Here is a 22,121-nt window from a genome sequence, read left to right on the forward strand (position 1 = left end):
GTCGGAAGAGGGTGGGGGTGCAGGGTGCAGGGCCCTCAGTCCTTGAGCTGCGACACCTCGTGCAGGTAGGCAGCCATCATCTTGGTTCCCTCGATGTAGTTATACCTGGCGGAGAGGGGGAGTGAGCGCGGCGGCCGGAGTCCTGCGGCCCAGGCACAGTGGCGGTCTGGGAGCGCCCGCCGTCCGGTCGGTCCTGAGCTCTGCCTGACTTCAGAGTTTGGGCACCTGGTTCCCAGCACAGGTTCCCCCCGAGCGTCCCACCAGGAACCTGTCCTGGCCCCGGGTCCTCGGGGTCACACAGGGCCCCGACTACGAAAGGCCTTGCCTGTGTCACGGCCTCCCTTTGTTTCTGTGGGCCAGAGCCTCCAGCTCCCGTCCCAGGACCCAGGTTTCTGCCCCCCCCCGCCCCCCCCCAAGGGCAGACAGGGCAGAGTGCAGGGGGAGGGGCCCAGACACAGCCCCTCGGTGGCAGGGAAGGGGGGGCCTGGCTCCCGTGGTGATATCTCCCCCACAGTTGCCCCCCCCACCGGCCCCCCCAGGAGACAGGCCCAGGCCGCCAGGCCGCGGACTGGAGCCCCACCTGTTGAGCTTCTCGTTCTGGGAGTGGGCGCCGTCATCGGCTGACCCCATGGGCAGCAGCATGACATTCTTGCCCGTGGCCTCCTGAAAAGTCAGAGTCACTGGAATGCTGCCACCTTCCCTGGTCAAGTCCGGCTCCACGCCGAAAACTGGGGGGAACGACACAGAAGACACGGTGAGCCTTGGGGCCGGGCCCCCGCAGACCCACTTCCTGCCCCCCCACCCCAAGACCAGACCCCCAGTGAGGCCTGGGACGGCAGCCCCCCTCCCGGCAGCCGGCGGTGCAGCCTGGCCTGGGCACCGCCGCTCCCCAGCACCTCCCCACGCAGCTGCGCGCCTGCACGGTGCGCACGGCCACACAGGTGCGCTGAGGGCCTGGGCATCGTGCCCGGGGGAGAGTCTGACCTGTTTTCAGGGCTCTTCTCCCAGCCAGGTAGTGAGGGTGGTTGAAGTCGGACACCCAGGGCTTCCCGCCGTGGTTCAGGTACACCTTGCACTTGTTGGGGCTGTGCAGCTCAGCGAACTTCTCCGTCAGGTACTTTGTAACCTGAGCCACGGGCAGAGGAGACACAGCATGTCAGAGAGCTGGGCACGGCCTCCGCGGCCAGTGGTCCGTCCCACGGCCGGTCTGAGTGCGTGCACAGGGCTCACGCCTGGCCCACAGAGTGTCTGTCTGTGTCGACCGAGCGTCCACAGTAGGGCTACAGAGGCTACAGTGGGTCTGTGGCGGGTCTACACTGAGCCTACAGAGTGCACAGGGCTCATGCCTGGCCTGCAGGGCGTCTGTCCATGTTGACCAAGCAACCACAGTAGGTCTACAGTGGGTCTGCGCTGAGCCTACAGTGAGAGCACAGGGCTCATGCCTGGCTCACAGGGCGTCTGCCCGCGTCAATCGAGCGTCCACAGTAGGGCTACAGAGGCTGCAGTGGGTCCGCAGCGAGCCTACAGTGAGAGCGCGGGGCTCTCCGACCCCTCTGCTGCGAGTCTGCCTCGAGTCTCCAGTGGCCCCGTTTCCTGCTGCCCAACTCCGGTCTGCACGGCCGTGGTGTCAGGAAAAGGGATCGTGTCAAGGATCAAAACCCGGTTATTTGAAGGCAAGAGGTAACATTTTGCTATCAAGCAATTCACCCTTTATGCAGACATCTCCATATAATTATAATCTTTAAGTCAAATTTTTAAAAATGTTTTTTGATCTGCGTCTTTATAAAAACGATCGCATCCAGGCCAAAAGCGGAGCCAGGTGCCGACCCAGGGACACCTCTGGATGACACAGGCCGGTCCAAGGGGTCCTCTCCCAACAGGGAGGCCCTCGCTTCCACCCCTGCAAACCTTCCCGTCCAGGGCGACCGCTCCCGGGAAGCCCGCCGGGCCTGCGGCTGCCAGAACTCACCGCCCCCCCAAGCCTCCCCTTCCTGGGTCCTGCCCTCCGTCCCTCACCACGGCCCGGAGGCGGGCTCACCATAACGCATTCCACCCAAAGTGACTGTCTGAGCTGAAGCCTTAGGACGAGGTCAGAGGGCAGGTTTTGGCATGCCTCAGCAGTGACAAAGGCCGCTTCTTCCCTGGGATGCTTTTTTATATGGCCTTTATCTCTGACCAGCCTCTGCACTGCGGCTTCCAGCAGTGACCCAGCTGGCCGGGGCCCGGCAGCCCTTGGGTGTGGGTGTGGGTCCCCAGGCGGGCGGGCGGGCCCCGCGGGCGCTCTCCTGTCCCCCGACGCGAGCCGCCGTGGGGCAGCCCTCCCGGCACCCCGGCGCCCCACGTGCCTGCTCGCCGACGGCCTCGGGGGTCATGTTGGGCACGAGCCTGATGGAGAACTTGCCGACCACTTTCCTGGGAATCACGGTCTTGGCCCCGGAGCCGGAGAAGGCGCCCTCGATGCCGTGGAGGGACAGCGACGGCAACCGCCACCTGTGCATCAGCACGTCTTTCTGCGGAGAGCGGCGGGGGGGGGGGGGGGTCAGGGGCCGCGCCGTCTGCCTTCCAGGAGACGGCAGTGTCGTCTGGCACGTCCCTCCTGGTCACCGCCGGCCCAGCGCTGGCTGGCACTAGCACAGGAAGGGGGGGCGGCCCCAGAAAGGGGGCTCTGCGCTCCCAGCAGCCCTGGGTGTGCCCCGTCCGTGCCTCAGCGCGGCCCTGGACCGCTCGGTTTAACACAACGGACGACCAGAGCCACGGGCTCCCACCGGCTCGGTGGACCGCAGGGGAGGTCACGGGCCCGCGGACAGTGGAGCCCCGGCAGGGCCGGAGGCACCGGGAGAGGGGGGGGGGACACAAAGTGCGGGCGTCGTCCCCACAGGGGCAGGGAAGCCAGGGCTGCCCGCTGTACCCCAGGCCCCGAGTGCCCTGTGCAGGTGGTTTTACACACCTTGGCCCGCCCATCTCTGAAGAGATGAAGGCCAGGGCCTGGCTGTGCTGCCCCCCTGGACCCCAGGCCTGTCACTGGGCTCAGCTATCGCTGGGTGGACGGAACGTGAGCCTGCGTCCTCCTCCTAGACCAGGAGCTAAACTAACCACCAAGGACGACACAGCTTCCCCCGCCCCGGCTGAAGGGACGTCTTGTGCGGTTGGCAAGTGAACCTGGGCCCCTCGAGGTGAGCCTCACGCCGCCTCTGCCCAGGGCGGGGGCCGGGGGGCATCCCACACACGCAAGCAGGCGACAGCCTCCTGCCCCCACCTCGGTCTGCCCTGCTCCTGCCCTCCAGCGGCACCGGGCACCGAGTGACCTTTCCAGCCACCTCTCGGCACCCAGCCGGGAGGGGCCTGCCTCCTTGTGGGGGCTGCACCACCTGCTGGCCCGGGGGGCCCACGGCCCCGGCCCCTCCCCGCAGGGCCCGGCAGCGGTGGCCCCGGCCGGGGTCGCACCTTGCAGCTGTGCCGCAAGGTCTGCACCCCCGCGTCCTTGGCGTGCTCTGCCAGCTCGAAGTCGATCTTGTCGTAGAGCTCCAGCTCCTCCTCTGTCACGGGGGCCACGGCCTCGTGGATGCCGGGCACCAGGATCTTCCCCTTCCTGTCCGTCAGGGAGCCTGCAGGGGGGCAGGGGGCAGGGGGGGCGCTCAGCAGGCAGGCGGTGAGGGGCAGGGAGTGCGGGCACGAGGGCCCGGGAGTGCGGGCACGAGGGCCCTGAGGAGACCCTTCCTGGGCGCACGGGCGCACTCGGGCCCGAGACACCCCGGGCAGGCGAGCGGCACCAGCGCCCCAGGTTAAGGCAGAGACTGACGCTCGAAAGGGTAGGTGGGCTGTCCCCAGGCACAGACCGGGACACCCGAGCAGAGCGCCTTCCCCAGCTGCAGGGACTAGCACGGGGCACAAGGAGACTGCAGTCCCGGGAACAGTGCCGGCTGCATGGCCGGCAGCCAGCGTCCGCCTGGGGAGGAAGCAGGTGCCAGGAAGGGTGGGCGGGGCCTGCAGCCTCGCTGTGGCTGGATACAGTGTAAAGAGACCCAAGCAGGTGACCTCCGAGAGGCGTGGCACACAGTGTGTCCAGAGAAAGGGCGGTCGTGTGGTACTAGGGGACAGGCCGGGCAGGGGTGCAGAGCAGCCTCCCGGAGGCGAGGCAGGGCCCAGGGGCCTGGGGAGGCAGGGGGCGGAGGCAGAAATGAAGGCTCGGTCCCCCGTCCTTTAAAGGGGACGGTGAGCGCAGGGAGGGAGGCAGGGGGCCTCAGAGTGACACGGACGTGGGTCACACAGAAAGCCGAATGCACTGGGCGCTGGTGACAGCCGGGAAACGCCCGCCCCTTCCTCCCAATCCCCACGAGCTGGCAGAGGCGTGCGCTTACCCATCAGCGCAATGAGGTCGGTCATGGCCTCGTGCACCGAGCCCCCGTACACGCCGGAGTGCAGGTCCCTGTCGCTGCTCTCCACCTGCAGGGGACAAAGGCTTTGCTGCCGGGCTGCTCGGGGGGAGCTCACTGTCCTCCATGTGACAGCAGTTTCAAGCAAGGACACTCACAAGTCCCGACAAGCAGTTTTAAAAAATCAAAATCTGCTCCCTCGATGAGTTAAGCAAGGTGTTTCCTAAATTATAAAACTTGGAAGCAACAACAAGAGATAACCTTGGAAATGCTAGCCACAGGTGAACCGGGAACACTGACCACAGGTAAACTAGGGGTGCTGACCAGAGGTAAAGCAGGAGCACTGTGCACAGGTGAGGGAGGAGTATTGAGCACAGGTGAGGGAAGAGCACTGCGCACAGGTGAGGGAGGAGTGCTGAGGGCCAGCCGGCGCCTGCAGCCCGAGGACCTGGGGTCGGATCCCACCCTCCGCTGCCTCGCTGCGTGACCAGGGCAGGGCAGCGATGGCTCGGGGCCCCGTCTCCTCCCCATCGTGTGACCGAGTAGGACGGCCCGCCCCCCGCCCCCGCCGGGTTACAGGTGCGGCGGGCAGACGGGTACCTTGCACACGCCGAGAGTGTAGGGTGGCGGCTGGGATCACTCCCGGCACTCGTGCACCCGCAAACCACCCTCTCGGGCAGGAGCTAACGTCGTCGTTATCACCTGGGGGGGCCGGAGGAACCCCACCACCCTCTCTGCAGAGCGGAAGCGGGGGCTCGGCCCACCACACACTGAGTGGCGGGTCCGTCCTCCCTGGTCCCAGGCTCCTCCCTCCTGGGTCCCAGGCTCCTCAAGGTCACTCGGTCAGGGGTAAGAGCCCAGGGCTGAAACACCAGCACTTTCACTTTTTTGCATCCTCACCCGAGGGCGTTTTCCCACTGCTATCTTTAGAGAGGGGGAAGGGAGGGAGAGGAACATCGGTGGGAGAGAGAAACATCGACTGGTTGCCTCCTGTGCGCACCTGGGCTGGGACCAAACCCGCAACCCAGGTATGTGCCCCGAGTGGGAATTGAACCTGCGACCTTTCAGCCAGGGGACGACGCCCCAACCAACCGAGCCTCACCAGTCAGGTCAGGGTGGAACCCCTCCCTGTTCGAAGGAGGTCTGTCTAAAATGCCCTGAGGCTCGGCCTCCCTGGCGGACCAGCATCTGACTTCTGCTGCAAGACCCCGTGGCGAGGAATGCACCCGGCTTACAGGTGATGGCGCCGGTTCTGATGGCACCGGGCCCGGAGCACCTGCGTGGCCCCTGCCACGGAGGAGCGGGAGCCCCGAGCCCAAGGCCCACTCCCTGCTACCGCGACCCCGGGCCGCCTGGGAGGGCCGGCTGGCCGTGGGTGGGGGACCGGCGCGCACCTCGATGTAGAAGTAGCAGATGCCCCGCAGGCCGTAGGTGATGCAGGGCTTGCTCTTGCCCAGCCAGTAGTTGTCAGAAATGCAGACGTAGTCCACGTCCTTGAAGAAGGTGTCCTTCCGCGCGAAGATCAGCTCGTCCAGGCCCTCGGAGCCCGACTCCTCCATGCCCTCCAGGCAGAACCGGAGGTTGACGGGGATCTCCTGCGGTGGGTGATGGGAGGGTGTCGGCGGGCACTCGGGGGTCTGTCTCAGAGACAGCCCACGGGAAGCCACCAAGCATTTTCAAGCCGCCAGTTTCCGGGAACCAGCTCCCCGCCCCCCCCCGCCCCCCCCTGCCCCTGGGCCGAGCACTGGGGCTGGGCTGGCTGTGCGTGTCCTTGAGGGGCGCCCCAGGCCCCGGGCCATCAGGGACGAGCCTGGCTCCAGCCACGGTCCCGTCCTTACTGAGCGCGCCTCGCTAGCCACGGTTCAGCGGCTCTCTCAACAAAATCCTGGGTCTCTTAGGGCTGAGATTCTAGGCTGCCTTCTCTCTCTGCTTCTTGGTGTTTTGCAAACTTTCAATGAGGAGTGCACACAGTTAAGGGACAGACTTTAACCACCAAATCCATCTTCAGAGGCCGTGAGGCTTGCAGAGAAAGGGAGGGTCCGCTCACAGACACGCCCTCAGGCACGAGGCCTGCCCTCCCCCCGCGGGCCTGGGGCCTGCTGAGCCAGCAGGTGTGCAGGGGGAACACCTTGAACTCCGTAAAGCGATTACACCTGCAGGCGTCCTGAGCCGGAACTCCACCTGTCCCCTAAGCTGAGTCGCTGGCTGGCTGACGCCCTGGGGGGAGCTTGCTGCCTCCTGTCCCGGTGACCTTTGATCTGACCTTTGATCGGGACCGGCCCCGCCCTGTCCCCCGAGTCGGAACTGGGTGAACCTGGCGCACCTGACCCGTCTTCTGGAAGGCCTCCAGGGCATTCAACCAGCCGGCCACGGGGCCCTTGTCATCGGTCGAGCCTCTCCCATACAGTTTGCCTGGAAGAGCAGGGAGCAAAGTCCTCACGTTACGGCAGCGGGGAGATGGGCAGGAGAGAGCCCCCCCACCCCGTGAGCATCTGCTAACGTCTCGGCAGAACCACACGTGTCCGGCCTGAGCCCCTCTCCACGGCAGGAGCCCCGTGTTCAGGCTGCCGGAGCCCGCACGTGGCACTGCGGCGAGAATCCCCAGAGTCTGCCGGTGTCTGGGGCAGCCACGTGGGTGCTCCCGGCCCTCCCCACCCCACCCCCCAAGGACAAGGTGATTAGCCAGCACTGGCTGGGTTCCTGCTGACTCAGGGCGCAAACTCCAGCCCGGCCCCCGCCCGGGAACACGCTATCAGCAGGGAGCGTGTTAGAATCTCGTGCCGCGACCAGCTGGGGGAGATCAGGGCAAGGAAGCTGCGCTGGTACGGGTAGGAGGCACGGGGCACCCTTCCCGAGACAGCCGCGAGGCCCAGCCGCACCCCAGTCCCCGATCTCGTGGGGTCAGGGACGGAACAGAGGCTTGTCATAGAGTCTCCGGGCCGCCACTGAGAACGGCCGGCACGGTCCTGCTGCTCCCCCTGTGGATGGGGACGGGGTTGCAGTCCGTCCCCCCACACTGGCCCCTGGGCCTCCCGAGACGAGGTGTCTGGGCGGGCGGGGGGGGGGGGGGGGCGAGGCTGAGCCCTCCTCCTGGCCCTCTGTCATGGGGCTCAGGGCACCCGAGGGCAACCAGGGCACAGCACCGAGGCCCAGGCCAGCCCTCCGGCGTCCCCACCCCCAAGGCCGCTTTCCAACGCCTGGCGGCTGTGTCAGGGCCGAGCCTGAGGTGGCCGGGGGCTGAATGCCATCCCTTCCCGGCATTTCCTTTTACGAAAAACCCGGCTTTCCAGGAAAGCTGAAGAGCTCTCCTGAAAAGCACCCTCGCTCCCGGACAAGCACTGACGAGGTGCCCGCAGTGTGCAGACCTCGCTGCACAAGGGTGTGCGGCAGGGCAGGGGTGAGCCCCTCGCCCGTCCCAGGGCGGACGCCGAGAACCACCGAGGGAGCCCGTCTGTCCCGTGCGATCGGAGAGGGGCTGCACCTACAGGTGTGCACAAGGCACAGGTGGGGGGGGGGCGGGGGGAGCCAGTGGGACTGAGGCTGCAGAGGCGTCAGGCGGAGACCCAGCAGGTCCTGTCACTGTGGGCAGGACGGAGGGGGCTCAAGGCTTCCACAGCCACCGGAGGGCCTGCCGGCGGGGCGGGGGACGGGGCGGGAGACGGTGAGAGGGGACGGACGGAAGGAAGGGCAGGCTGGAGAGCGAAGCCCGGGTCCCCACAGCGGCGGGGGAGGAGCCCGTCCTGCAGTGAGGTCAGCGCCCCAGCTCCCCGCACCGCGGTGACCCCGCAGCATGCGGCTGCCCTTCCTCAGATGCCGCCCGAGGACAGAGACCGGACTGTGCGCAGCTACAGCACGTCTGAGGACGGACTGTCGGTGAATACAGCCCGGATGTGGCCCAGGGGAGCGAGGTACGAGGGGCCAGGCTCCTCATCAGGCCAAGGCCGGGGGCCGGCACGCACAGCGAAGGCCCAGAAGGGCAGGTGGGAGGAGCACTGCAGCCGGGGCGGGAGGAGAGCTCAGCCTAGCGGCTGGGGGCAGGGGGTCCAAGACAACGCCTCTAAGTGCCTGTGCCCGCCCGGCGGGTGGCATCCGTGACTGAGCCATCTCCGTCCCTGCCCGGGGCGGCCGGCGGTGGGGAAGACAAAAGTTCCCCTCTGGTCCCCAGGCGGAGGGAGCTGCTGGGATGCGCCCAGGAGGCTTCTAGAAACCGGCTGCCCCTGGGGGACCCGTGTCTGAGGGCTGCGCTGCCTCCACCCGGAACAGGGGGGGGGGGAGCCCAGCTGACCCCCGACACAACACCCCAGAGTCCCACGGGACAGGGGCGCTCTGGGGTGTCTGTGACTGCACACGCGTGAGACTTCCTTCCCGGAGCCGACGCCTACATTATGGGAAACAGCGTGTCCTGGGCAGACGACCAAGGGCACGCTGGGGATCCTGCCGGGCGAGGCAGCAGCCTTGGGAGCCCCCGCCCTGGGAGAGCGTCCTCACCGTCCCGCTCCACCAAGGTGAAGGGCTCGCTGTCCCAGCCGTCCTCCAGGGCCGCCGGCTGCACGTCCAGGTGGCCGTAGATGCACACGGTCTTCTTCCGGGGGTCGGAGCCCAGCGTGCCGAGTAGAATGGGGGGCAGCGGTATCTCCGAGCCGTCGGGGAGCTGGGTGGGGAGAGGGGCGAGGGAGCACGGCCTTTGTTTAAGAACCTGCCATGCACAGCCGACATTATTAAAATACCTGGAGCGTTCTTGCCCTTCCCGTCAATCACCCTCATTGTAGAGTTAGGATCAGATTGCTCAACCGGATCGTTAATTAACGAGAATTTACTTTCCTATAATCCAGAGAACAAAGACACGGTTGTGTGCACCAACTACAGGCCCTTTGGTCAAAGTTTTTAAAGGCAGATTGTTTCTTTAACTTTTACGTAACAAAACATCATGAAAGGCGAGTCTGGGATGCAACTTATTCCAGAGTTTCCTACAATGATGGACAGAAACCACTGCAACCTTGAAGCAGAAGGCCGGTGTCCGGAATCCTGCCCGTGGACCCCAGTACTGCACACACGGGGTCATAGCCCGGGGTGTAGAGACCAAGCAGAGGGAGCCGCGTGCTCACGCACTGGTGGCTGGTCCTGGGCTCCCCCCGAGGGCCTGCCCGGTCCCCCCCAGTCCTGCGGGAACGGGCTCAGTGCGTTAACCACAGCGTCCTCGCGACCTAGGACAGGGTGCGGGCACGCAGCGGCAAACCCGGGGCCCCTCCCACCCGCACGTCGGGTGGACCCTCCAGCTGTCACGTTGGATGCCCTGCACCCCCAGCTCCAGCACCCCAACAGGGACACCTGTCACCACCACAGAGTACCACCGGCAAACCGCTGGGGGTGGGGGTGGGGGCCAGAGGGCAAACACACTCCCCCTTCATGCCAGCTGCTGGGCGAGGATCATCCGTGCTAGAACCGTCACGCACACACGTGTCCATCCAGTTACCAGAAAGCAGTCCCCGTGGAAACACACGTTCACAAACACACGTTCACAAACACACGTTCACAAACACACCGCTAAACTGGGACGAAGCTGAACCTGCGGTTCACCAGCGAGAGGCAGACGAGCCGTCGGTGAAAGACACCAGCTGTCGGAATGCAGCCGGTGACGGCGCCGCGGCCTGGGCGCGGCTGGGTGTGCACGTCCTCCCGGAGCGCACCAGGCCGCCGGGACTCGTGCGGGGTGCGGGTTTGTCTCCTGCAAGCGCCACTCATAAACCCTCGGCGTGCATGGCTCTCGGGAGCCCCACAGGTGCCCACCTGTGGCCCCCATGGGGACGGCCCCCGCGAGCCACCAGGGGCCAAGAGCCGCTCCTCGCGCCCACTACCCTGGTCTCATAGGTCACCAGCACTGGGGCCGCCGCAGGTCCTCCGCTTGTCTCAGGGTGTGTGTGTTGGGGGTGGGGGGGGAGGATGTTCAAGCGACAACAGATTTTCTCTAAATAAACTTCCGCTCAAAACAGCCCCCCTGCCATCCTTTAGAATTTTCTAAGGAGCCGTCCGGGCCCATAGGCAAGTCTGCAGGAAGTTCACACTGTAGACCGCACACCCCTCCCCGGGTGTCCCTGACTGCTCTGGCCCAACAGTCCTCCGCCAGCGCACCTGCTGGCACGGAGCCGGGGACCAGGGCTCTGTGTTCCGCCCTCCTTCCTGTCCCATTCCCACGGCCACGCCCCGAAGGGGACACAGCACCCAGGGAGCCCCGCTCCGTCCTGCACATTGTCGGCTTCTTCCCTTACGTCCCTCCTGGGCTCCGGGGCCAGGGCTGCCCCGTTTCCTGAGCCCCTCCACCTGGGACCAGGCCCAGGGTGAGCCGGGGTCCCACACCTGCGGGCCAGGCAGCCCTTGTCTGTCCCAGCTGGGGCGGTGGCAGCGGACAGGCCCCACCTGACCTGCACTGCACCGGCCTGGGCAGGCAGGACCGGCGTCAAACAGCCCACATCAGCCCCCGTGCCCTGAGGCCTGCCACCAGGACTCAGAACCCCTGTGATGCCATCTTTCCCCCGTCAGCCTGTGTGTGTGCGTCCGATAACAACGCCCACTGTCCCTCCACACCTGTCCGAGGTCGCCCTGGCCCCCCGAGGACCGGGGCACTGATACTCTGAGCCCTCACTGCGCAGGCAGCCCTGGGTCGCACGGACAGCAGTGAAACCTGTCGACTCCCAGGTGAAAGTGGGCGCTGCGCAGTTCAGGGTGCTGTGGCGGTCATTCTAGTCCCCGTGGGGGGCCTTTTCTTAGAAACTGCGCTGTGTGTCCGTGCTCAGGAGCCCCGGGTGGTCCGTGGCCGTAAACCAGCTCCGGAAAGTGACCTGCCCCCCAGGTTTGTTTTGAACACACCAGGAAAAAACACGGAGTGGGAGCCCATTAGGCACGCTCCCAAGAGAAGCGTGTATTTTGGTTTATTTTCTCACGAACGGAGGGAGGTGCCGGGAAGCCGCGAATTCTATTACGCAATCTTAAGGCAGTGATGAAAGGTGCAGCCGGGAGACACCACACACACACTCACACACACACTCACACACACACACACACACACACACACACACATGGCCGGCCCGGAGCCAGGAGCCCGGGCCCCCTCCGGTGCTGCGAGCTGCAGTGGCTCCGGGGGAGACCCAGCCCCCCTGGGCCTCTGGGCACTCCCGGCCGCGGGAAAGAGAGCAGACTGGGCCGAACGTCCACACGCCAAATCCGGGGACGATGACCTCAGCTGACCCCTACACCATGGGGCAAGGGACCCGGGGGAAACCAAACCATGCCACACTGTGCGATTGTAAAACCACACGGCCACCCTGAAAACACGCTGCAGGACCGTGTGGTCCAGGTGGGCCGGGCCTCGTCCGACACTAAGGGGGGGCTGGTTAGCAGGAGGGGGCCGTTCACGTTGGTCAGGGAGAAACAGACCACGGCCATCTGTCAGCGTCCACCCCCACAGAGTTCCCCTTCATCAAGAGCAAGTGCTCGTCCTGGCCATCGGGGCCTGGGGACAGAGTGTGTTGACATGTTCGTGGACAGAATGGCCCCGCCCTGTTTGAAAGGCAGCTGATTTCTGGGAAATCTCAGCTCTTCTCTGAGGCCGGCCTCCAGGCGCACCTCTGCTCCGCTGGCCCCCATACCGCTCCCTCCCTTCGGGACAGAGATGCCCGGGAGGATGACGAACCCTCTGCCCCGCCCACCCACCCACAGGGATCACGCAGGGATCGGTATGCAAACTGGGCCCCCACACCGTACCTTCTGCTTCCCGATGTCCACCAGCTCCACGGAGCCACCCAACTGCTTGATGTCCGCGGCGGCCACCTCCAGCATCTTCCTGATCTCCCCCCGCTTCTCGGGCCAGGCGGACACGCTCTGGATGGCCACCCATTCCGCCAGCTTCTGTTGGTGGACAGCAAGGGAGGGGGGGCGCTCACGAGGTGCTCCTTGGGAAGGGAGGCACCCACACACCGGCCGTGTCCTGGGCACTCAGCGCTGGCCCGAGACCTGCGGCCGCTGCACTCTGACCTTGTTGACCAGGTGCAGGGGACAGATCCGCCAGGCCTCCTCTGCGCCTGGGGTTTTAAAACGTGTCTTTACCGACCGTGTACCGGGAGTGCAGCACGACAGGAACACGTCAGGATGTGTTTTGTAACCAGGAAGCAGGAGGGGAAGGGAGAAGGCCCTGGGCGTGTTCTGTAAATACCTGTCCACCCGAGTCTGACAAAACTGCAACCGCGGGACGGAGAAAACACCCAGGACGTTCGGTCCAGCTCAGCTCAGCTCAGCTCCCACCCCGACCAGGGCCAGCGCCCCAAGGTGCGCCCCTCAGAGCGAGAACTCGGCCTCCGCAGCGCTCGCCTGAACTGCGTCCACCGGCAGCGACCTCAGAGCACGGCGCTCCATGTGAGCCTCCGGAAACGGGTCCCCCTGTGACCTCACTGAACCATTCACAGCACCCCAAGGGCAAAATAGGTCTCTGGCCCAGACCAACTACGAGGAATTGCAGATGGAGAGTAACAATCTCGTAAGATTTTTTTGTCAAAAGCCAAGAAATGTTACCTTCTGTGCATTTGAAGGCAGAGAGGAGATAAAGGAGAAAAACCTCTAGACCGTACACACACACACACACACACACACACACACTTTTAGTGGCCATTGTTTTGGTGTGAGAGCACTTCAGAACCACTCTCGCAGCCGATTCCAGCAGACGCACAGCCCCCACGCTGCACACGGACCTCCAGAACTCAGTCACCTGGAAACCGAGAGTAAGTGCCCTTTGCCCAGCACCCCCCCCCCCCCCCCCGCAAGGCCACCAACTCTGCTTCCCCAGCCCCGTTCTCAGGGGGCCCACAGGAGAGAACTGGTGGTGTCTGTCTGTCTGTCTGTAACACTTCCCCGAACAGCGTCCCTCACACTCTCCCCCCCCCCCCCCCCCCGCCCCACAGAAGCAAGCTGGACTGCAGGGTGAGCAGCGTAAATAACCGTCCCCTCACCTTGATGTAGCGGTCCTGATTGTCGTCCACATACTTGAACAGGGTGGTGAGGGCCGACATCTTTCAACCGAGGGCAGCCCTTGGAGGTTCTGGGGAGGACAAGCGGTCGGTCAGTCCTGTCTGTAGACAGCGCTCAGCTGCCTCAGGGCAGGGTCTGGACCAGGGCCACAGACTCGGAGGGCCACGCGGGTTCCAGGAAGGGACCGGGTTCCCACGAAACGAAAGCTTTGGGATGTGGCTGGAGGCTCGGCTTGGTCCTCCCGCCCAGAGGAAACTGCAACCAAAGCGCATCAAAGCGGCAGGTAACGAAGGAAGGGCCTGGTGGAAGACGTTCCGATGAACACTGAAAGCAGGTGCTTCCCAGGGACACGGAGTTAGAGCCCTGCACACGTGTGACTTCAGTCCCGTGAGGCACACAACTTCCCACCTGCTGTGACCGGGGGCGATCATCACCCCCCTAATCTAAGCAAAAACGTCACAATACATGCAAAAAGCCCAAGGCCAGGCCCTTGAACTCCGCAAGGAAGTGGACAGTCTGAGTCCAGGGCTGCCAAAGGCACCAGGTGCGACCTGCACACAGACCTGAGCGGGAAAAGCATCTCCACCCCTCTGTGCCCCACTCTGGTTCCCGTGTGGGCGACTCAGCGCCCCCAGCTCCACCCCACAGGCAAGGGGAGAGAAGTCCTTTGCCGGACGGATCGCCTTTACAATTCGAGGTGCACGTGAGACAAAACCCATCCGGGTGCTTCCACTTTCACAACTGCTTCGGCTGACAACTCGGGTCCCCTCCAGTGGTGGGAAGGGCTCGGCCACACCCCACTGACTCGCCGAGTTTCAGACCTGTGGTGGCAGACTCCCGGGTCCGGCCACGTCCGTCCGGCAGTGCCTGTGCCTGGGCAGAGGCACAAGTTTCGCTCGGTGTCAGACCTCAAAGTAGTGTTTGAACGGAGAAGTGACCGCACCCGCAGTGTCAGGAAGTGGGACTGCTGCACGGGAGCTGAGGTGCCACCTCTGCACAGTGCAGTGTGAGGTCAGTGAGAGGTCAGTAAGGTCGTAGGTCAAACTGCCTATTCCCAGTGCCTCCTTCCTCCTCCACAAACAGTAGCCTCGGAGCCTGACCTACTCACCAGTACGAACCCACCAGCCAACAGGTGGCGCCTGCGGGGGCTGAGCCCCGAAAGAGCACCTCCGCCGCCCCCTCCACCCCCACACACATAGTCCACAAACACTACAGGCTTCATGGGTCAGCAAGTCAAATATCCATCCGCCCACCATCAAAACCGTGAACAGGAAGCGTCTGTAACACTATGCTAGGCTGGTACCTTTATTTGGGTTCGTGGTCACTGAGAGCCACAAACCCCAGACTCACTGGGGTGTGCAAGCCCCGGCCTCCCGCAGAGCCCCTCAGAGGTGGAAGCACTGACATCGCGCCCTCCCCCAGAGCAGAGTCCACGGACCAGACCCAACGGCCTGCCGGGCCAAGCACAGCAACTCCGGCTCCTCCGTCAGGGCAGCCCGCCCGGGTCCCCTCCTTCCTACCAGGGCTTCAGGGCTGTGGGGTCCTCTCCCGCCCCCCAACCCCCCATTACCTGGGGCTTGCTGACTCCAATGTCTTAAGGCAAAGGTGCGGTACTGGTGTGAACACAAGTACACATCCTTTGAAAATGGGTCCCGCCCTCGCTGCCCCTCTTGACCCCTGAGGTTCCTGGGGAGCAACAAGGCTTCAACAGGGAACCTAGTGGGGCGGGGTGCGGGGGACAGGGATGGAGCTCCTGGGACCGCCTACAACACCTGCAAATGCATCTCAGTCCGCATGCACTCAACGGCGTACCTTACAGTAAGTAAATCCTGAATCGTGGCTGCGTCTCTGCAAAAAGCCACTGCACCAGGGGCAGGGGCTCCGAATTAGCCCCGTCCAGAGCTCCCGAACACACGGTCCCATGAACTCCGCCCCCATTCCTCGGCGCCCACACCAGGGAGGTCCAAGGGGTGCACGGAAGGTGCCCACTGGGGCAGGTTCGCCCGCCCGCCCGCACCCCAGCTCGGCTCCAGGATGACGCCCCGGACCCCATCGCAGCAGCAGGGGAGGGCTGGCGGCCCCGTCCGCGGGGCCCACGGGCACGAGGGCGTGGGTGCCGCGACCCGGGGCCAGGGCTCGCGTCTATTGCACAGGTGAGAATTACCGGAGCTGATGCGACCACCGACCTGCTCAGACCCCCGGCCTGGAATGTCCGCGGAAGCTAGCAACCCCTGACCCCGGGCCCTCTGACCCGGGCCGGGCCGCCCAGCCACGACCTGAGGCTCCGCAAAGCCTCCGCGGGACAAAAGCGTCTGTGCGCTGCGGCCCTGGACCTGCGGAGCCGCGGATTCCGCGCCGGCCCCGTTTGAACGAGACACCCGCTCTCCTGCCACCGCGGGCGGAGACAGGGAGAGACCCAGAGGTGGGCGCGGCCACTCTACACCCGACCCCGTGGCGGCCGGCGCGCCGCGCCGCGCACTCAGGGCCCGCGCGGCTCCAGCCCGGCTGAGGCTGCAGCCCTCCGCCCTGCCTCGGCCCCATCGGCACTCCGAGCCTGGCGCGACTCCGGCCCGGGCCCCCCGCCGGGCCAGCGAAGGTCGCTCACCTCCCACAGCCGCCGCACTGAGGCCGCCTGACGCGTCTGGGTCACGGGAGCGCACCGAGCACACTGAGCACACTGAGCCCCGCCCAGCCCACCGACCCCGGCCTCTTCCGGGGACCTCGCTGGCCCCGCCCCGCGCCTCCCTGGCCCCGCCCCTCCAGGGCGCGACCCCGGGCGGAGGACCCAGAGAGGCTGAGGGTCAGGGGCAAGGCTGGGCGTGGCCGCCCTCGTGCACCCTGCTGGCTCCGACTCGCTCCTCCGTTTTGGCGTCTGAGGGTTGTTGGGTTTTAATGACGTTCCGCGTCCCAAGTCGGGGCGCTCACGCCTTACCCCCTGGACCCTCCAGCTTTGGGAATGTCCCATCCCCCAAAAAGCTCCTGAGCAGTGCACGTCTTGCTAGTCACACACATTTCCATTTCACGTAGCTTCGGCACTGTTTTCACAAAACTTCCATCAGCACCATTACCAATGTTTTAGTATTTAGATTCAATAATCCTGGAAGTTAAGGAGGAAGGCAGACTGTCAACCAAGGGTCGTGATGGCCAGTTCCATGCCCACAGAAACCCCTGCTTAGGGGTGCGGTGAGGGAGGAAGCTTTAGGAAGCTCTTTAGTGCCCACAGCTCCACCGTGTGCATGAAAAGGGGCCCCGCACTGACCCTGACAAGCTCAGGGGGGGCCTGCTCGGGAGCCTGCAAACTCGGAGACGGAAAGTAGCCACCACACAGCACGGTCTGAAACACAAGTTTTCCAACTACAAGTGGTTCCTGGCGGGTAGCCACATCCTAGGCAGTATTTTTTCTTCCCCTAACAAAGGTCAGCCTGTACCTTAACTGAGCCTGTCGCCTTTGTGCATCCAGGATGGCAGACCTGCAAAAGCAACAAAGTAATTTCCCTTTTTTTCTGGACCCCTCAAAGGACAGGCAACGAATCAGAGCAGAGACCACAAAGCCCCTCATCGTTACTGCCTTGTGTTAATTGTTGACTGTTAATGACCCTGGGCCCACCCACATAAAAGAAGTATGTGTCTATCAGCTTACTTTTTATCCAACCCAGGGGTGCCCCCATCCCTGCTTCCATCCCTACCCTCCCCCACTTTGCTTTCTCCCGCCTTCCTAATCTATTACCAGTGGATTTTACGTAACCCCCTATGTCTTTCCCTTTGATTGTAATGTATAAAATAAGGTACAAAACTGCTATTTCCTGGAGCATTTTCTAAGTGTTGAGATTTTGTTTCCAAGCAATTGCTGTCAGTTTGGCTCAAACAAACTGGTAAAAATTGTTACAGGTTTGGGTGTTTCTTGCGTTGACAACTGTAACACAGCACAGCCCAGAGAACCAGGCTGTGAAGTGCCCCAGGGGGTTCTTGGGGGGGGGGGGTAACTCTGCTCTGCCCATTTACCCTCTCCCCGGTGTTACTCCCCCAACCAGACAGAAGAGCCAACGGAACTGACTTATATAGAGAGAAGGCCCCACCCCCGCTTCCTGATTGGTCTGTTCTCATGTAAATGAGGATTCCAAATCCTTGCACTTTGGTTGGTCCAAAGTCCACTCTCCTGATTGGTCAAAATGGAGCTGCTCTGATTGGTGCTAATAAGGATATGCTTGTACAGCTCAAGTTGGATAGGGAAAAACCTCAGTTCTGTTTAAAAGGACAAGGGCCACTTTCTCAGGCCCTCTCTCCCGGAGCCGGCTGGACCCCATAAAACAGGACTGACCCTAATTGTTTTACGAGACTTCATCCTCAGGACTAGAAGGTTGTTGGAAGCGCCCTGAAGGCGCAGAGGCTCCAGGACCTTGTGGAACAGGACACACCAGACCCCAGCAACCACTGGTCCCTGCTGTGCTGGGGCCTCTTCTATTAGGGTGCCGATCCCATCCCGGTGGGCTCCACCCCTGGGACCTGATCACCTCCCAAAGGCTTCACCTCTGAGTGCCATCATCATCTTGGGGGATCACACGTGAATTGGGGGGAAACAAACCTTCATTCCGCAGCACCGTGGGGGGGGGGGGTCTTGGAAAGGGCGGCAGGGAGGAGGGCAGCAGGTAGCTCGGCTGCCCGCATGCTCCCAGGCCTCTCGGCTCTGGAGAGAATACCCAGGGAGCCTCAGCAGCTGCAAAAGGGTGCCCACCCCTGAAAGTCTTCCCCCGCCCCCAAGGCTTTTTTCTCACTCGGATCTTAAGTCCAAGCGCTCCTGCTTGACCCTGAGTGTGCACAGCTCAGGGTGTCCAGCAGGTGGCGCTGCGATCCGCGTTTTCTTGGGTAAAGGACAATGACCTCCGCTCCGTAGCGGCCAATCTGACCTTGCTTTAAGGAGCTGAGTCAACAGGTTTCTCTTCCTCCCTGCTGGACGTTTGGGGAACAGGGGCGCTCTGAGAGAAAAAGGGGGAAGCGGCATGACACTGGCTGACTTGAGGTTGGTTGCTTCAGAAGCAGAAGTGATGTGCCTTATGCTGAGGATTTAAGAAATGCAAGCATTAGGAAAGCTACAATTGATTACCGTTCCACTCCTAAACCATTAGATCATGCCTCCAATTCCCGTCGTTTTCAGTCCCCGCGGGAGTCACGCAGCGTGGTCTCCAGAATCCGACTCAGTTCCGTTTAACCAAGCTTAACTCGGTACACACACACCACGGGCGCCCCGGTCACCCCGGAAAACAGGATTTCCCGGGGCACAGCGGCGCTTTGGAGAGCTCTCCAGGATCCTAGCGCAGAGACCGAGCAGGAGACTGATGAGACGGTGCCTGCGGAGCAGGAAGAAAGCAGAGATCGGGTTGGGAGGAACAAGGGCAGGCGGCCTCCTGTGTCCTCGGCCCCTAGTGGCCTGTGACGTCCAGTCGCCCCCCCGCCAAATCCCCACACAGGACCTCGGTGGGACCCGCGGGCCCGGTGGGGCACAGCAGTGCTCAGGACCCTGGTCAGCTAGCAGAACCGGAACTTGACACCATCCACCCACATCTGCCCCTCCCCTCCCCGCCCGGTACCCACCAGCCAAGGTATGGAAAGAATCCAAAAGGTATTTTCATGGTGGCTTGGTATTTTTAAGCACAGCCGTCACAAAGTCCTTCATTCTTGGTATGTCAGAGAAAAACGCGACCTCCTTGTTCAAGAGACAGAAGCTGTGGCGCCTCCTGTGGACGCGCAGCAGCATCTGAGAAAGCAAAAGCTTTGGAGTCGTGGGGGGCCCAGCCTGTGGGAGCAAGCTTCCGAGAGCACGCAGGGACGCATGCGAGGGGGCTAAGCCGCACCCGTCTGGCCCAGCACCAGCCCAGGAGGGGGCGCTGAGGACCCTGGGCTCCAGGGCTGGGACAGGGGACGGGGCGGATGGGCTACCAAGTTCACTTGCATGCCTTCCTTTACGATCACAGTAACTGGGGTAAAAATGATTCAGCTTTCATGTTAGGCTTTTGCATCCAGTCCACTGTCACGGCCTGTGTGAACTTCCACACTGGTGTAAGAATTTCAAACCGACCTCGGGGCTCTGCCCCCAGTTGGGCTAACTGGGGTTTGTCATCTACAAGGTGGCAGGTTGGCAGGACTCGGCCGTCAGCGATCTGGGTCTAGATTGTCTCTTTTTCCTGGGAGAATACTCGTTTCTCAGTATGTGTAAAAATATCCAAAAATTTAAGGATTGTAAGGATTAATGGATTAAGAAAAAAACCTGATAATGTTTCAGTCCACTCCCCCTCTTGCACTGATGATTCGGAAAGGAACCGAAGGCTACACTTGTGGCAGGCTGCCTCCGGTTTAAAAGAAAGGGTATAAAATATAACAAAACGATGTGTGCTCACCACAACGTATGCCCACTCCCAGTGGCTCCCGGTGGATGTCTGCCCCGACAACCCTCGGTGGTGTTCAGCGTCTGTGGTTTTTGCATCTTCGCCTCTGGCTGAACCAGTGTAGTTTATTTGTATGCACTTCGGGATGGCTACAAAACAAGGGGTCAGTTTTCCTTTGGGGATGGACTTCCTAGCTATTTTCATGTTCTTACTTGAGAAGGGAAGTCTGTATGTGGGGATTCTGAAAAATTCATCGTCTGTTTACCTTTCACGGGCAGTCTGAAACTATTTTCCCAGCTTGTTTTTCTTGTGAGAGGAAACAAACAGGAACATGTATCTTGCTTCAGAGCATGAACAGCTCGCAAACCCTCAGCTCGGCAAAGGGAAACCGGAACCGTCTCACGTTCCAGCGATTGTCAGGGGCCCGTGCGTCGGAGGCGACAGGGATCTGACCCAAAAAACCGGGGGACCAGGAGGACCGGGCTAAGCGCACCACAGACGCCTGCGGGCTGTGCACTCCCCGCACAGAATCTGCAAACGCACCCCGAAACCCCCAGTGTCCCCTCTGGGGGTGGCGACACAACCCCATGCCCAGGGAAATGGCCACTCACGCGGCGGAGCTGTCTGTTTGCATTCAGACGTCTGCGGGTCTGCATTCAGACCTCCGTGACCCGAGTGGGGTCTGCAAGCGGTGGTGGGCTCCGCGGCGTCGTTTTCAGTTAGTCTGCGTTGAACCCGTGTGTTACCTTCGCTGGACCCATTGACTGTGGCGTCTTAGATCTAACTGTGAAACAAAGGCCGTGTTGAAAAATTTCAGGCATCAAATACAAGTTCAAGTTTTTTCTCTCCCTACCATATATACACTCATGCACACTTGACACTGTTGTGGGTTTGTTTTTTGTAAGTAATGTATTGACATGTGCATTGGACTCCTAGGACTGTGAGTCCTGGAGGCTGATGGGAGGTGAGGGGGGTAGGAGGGAACAGGGCTGACCCCCTTGTCTCCTACAGCTTCTGGGGACTCCAGGCCATCCCCTGCGTGCCTGTCCTGCCCTGGCTTAAAGCTGTGTCACTCCAGTCTCTGCCTCTGTCTCCAGGTGGCCTCGTCCCTGTGTCCCCTCTTCTGCTCAGTGAACTTGGGTCCGCCCCAATTCAGTAAGACCTCATCTTCGTTAGTTACATCTGCAAATGAGGCGCCACGCAGAGAATCCAGGGGGACGGAGTTAGGAGCCGCACCACTCGGCCCGGTGAGCATGCATTTCACGGAGACCTGAGGCGCGCACGCGCAGAACCGCACACCTGCCGCCCTGCGCTCCAGCAGGCCGGGCCCGGAAACGCCCCAGGGCTCCCGTCTCTGCTGCCCGTCACGCCACCGTGGGAGCCACTCACTAATAACCACGGCCCAGAGCAGTTTAAGGCGTCTACCGTACTTCCACAAGGAAGGAAGGAAATAGAAAGAAGAAGAAAAATAGGGCGAAATAGGGGGAAAGAAGTACCCGGTGGAGGGGAGACCCTGAGGCCAGGGGAGCACAGTCAAGTCCAGGGTTGTCGGCCTGGTTCTCAGCGCAACGCCGCCCCCTGGCGGTGAGAGCAAGAATCGACGCACCCTGCCCATCGGCCGGTCCCGGAGCACCTGGGAGGATGAAAAGCGCCGCAGGTGGAGTTTTCCAGTGATTTCCATTCAAATGGAACATCCTGTACAGAATGTGTGTGCAGGAGGGCACCTACCGCTCACCCGCCGAAAATGCAGGCTGTCATCCGCACACTAAAAATGTGAGTGAGAAGTCAAAGAACGCCCAGGTAATGTCCAAAATACTAGATCGTGTTCGTGGATTATAATCGCTGTTCGACCCAGTGAAGGGGTCAGTTCTTCCCCAAGTGGCCTGCGGGCTTAATGCAGTTGCAAACCAGATCCCAGCAGGGCTCTTTTCCAGATACAGACAATCTAACCAAACACTTTATGGAAAGACAAGTGAGTGGGAATAGTCAAGACCATTGTGCGAACCAAAGCATCGCAGGTTCGATTCCCAGTCAGGGCACATGCCTGGGTTGCAGGCCACGGCCCCCAGCAACCGCACATTGGTGTTTCTCCCTCTCTCTTTCTCCCTCCCTTCCTTCTCTAAAAATAAATAAATAAAATATTTTTCACAAAAGACCGTTGTGAAAAAGAAGACTAAAGTTGGAGGAATCACACATCCTGTTTTATCATTTATTGTAAAACAACAGCAATCACAACAGCGTATACCGGCGAAAGAATAAGTGCGTAGAAATGGAACAGGACAGAGTCTAAAAGCCGACCCACGTAGATATGCCAAGTGAGTTTCTGACAAGGGCAGAAAAGCGATTCAGGGGG

At 62.2% G+C, this 22,121-nt stretch overlaps 1 protein-coding gene across 1 annotated transcript; it reads right to left on the minus strand.

Moving 5' to 3' along the window:
• Positions 1-10: 10 nt before the first annotated feature.
• Positions 11-16,091, minus strand: CNDP2 (carnosine dipeptidase 2). The gene is made up of 12 exons (XM_028524397.2): positions 15,994-16,091; positions 13,370-13,458; positions 12,132-12,275; positions 8,862-9,024; positions 6,697-6,785; positions 5,768-5,968; positions 4,359-4,443; positions 3,445-3,605; positions 2,346-2,510; positions 985-1,126; positions 581-728; positions 11-105 (listed from the first exon to the last, which is right to left on the minus strand). Exons 2-12 carry the CDS (start codon positions 13,427-13,429, stop codon positions 36-38), a joined length of 1,428 nt encoding a protein of 475 aa, XP_028380198.1. The 5' UTR covers positions 13,430-13,458; positions 15,994-16,091; the 3' UTR covers positions 11-35.
• Positions 16,092-22,121: the final 6,030 nt, after the last annotated feature.

The sequence above is a fragment of the Phyllostomus discolor genome, chromosome 9 (genome assembly GCF_004126475.2).
Source record: "Phyllostomus discolor isolate MPI-MPIP mPhyDis1 chromosome 9, mPhyDis1.pri.v3, whole genome shotgun sequence".
NCBI lineage: Eukaryota > Metazoa > Chordata > Mammalia > Chiroptera > Phyllostomidae > Phyllostomus > Phyllostomus discolor.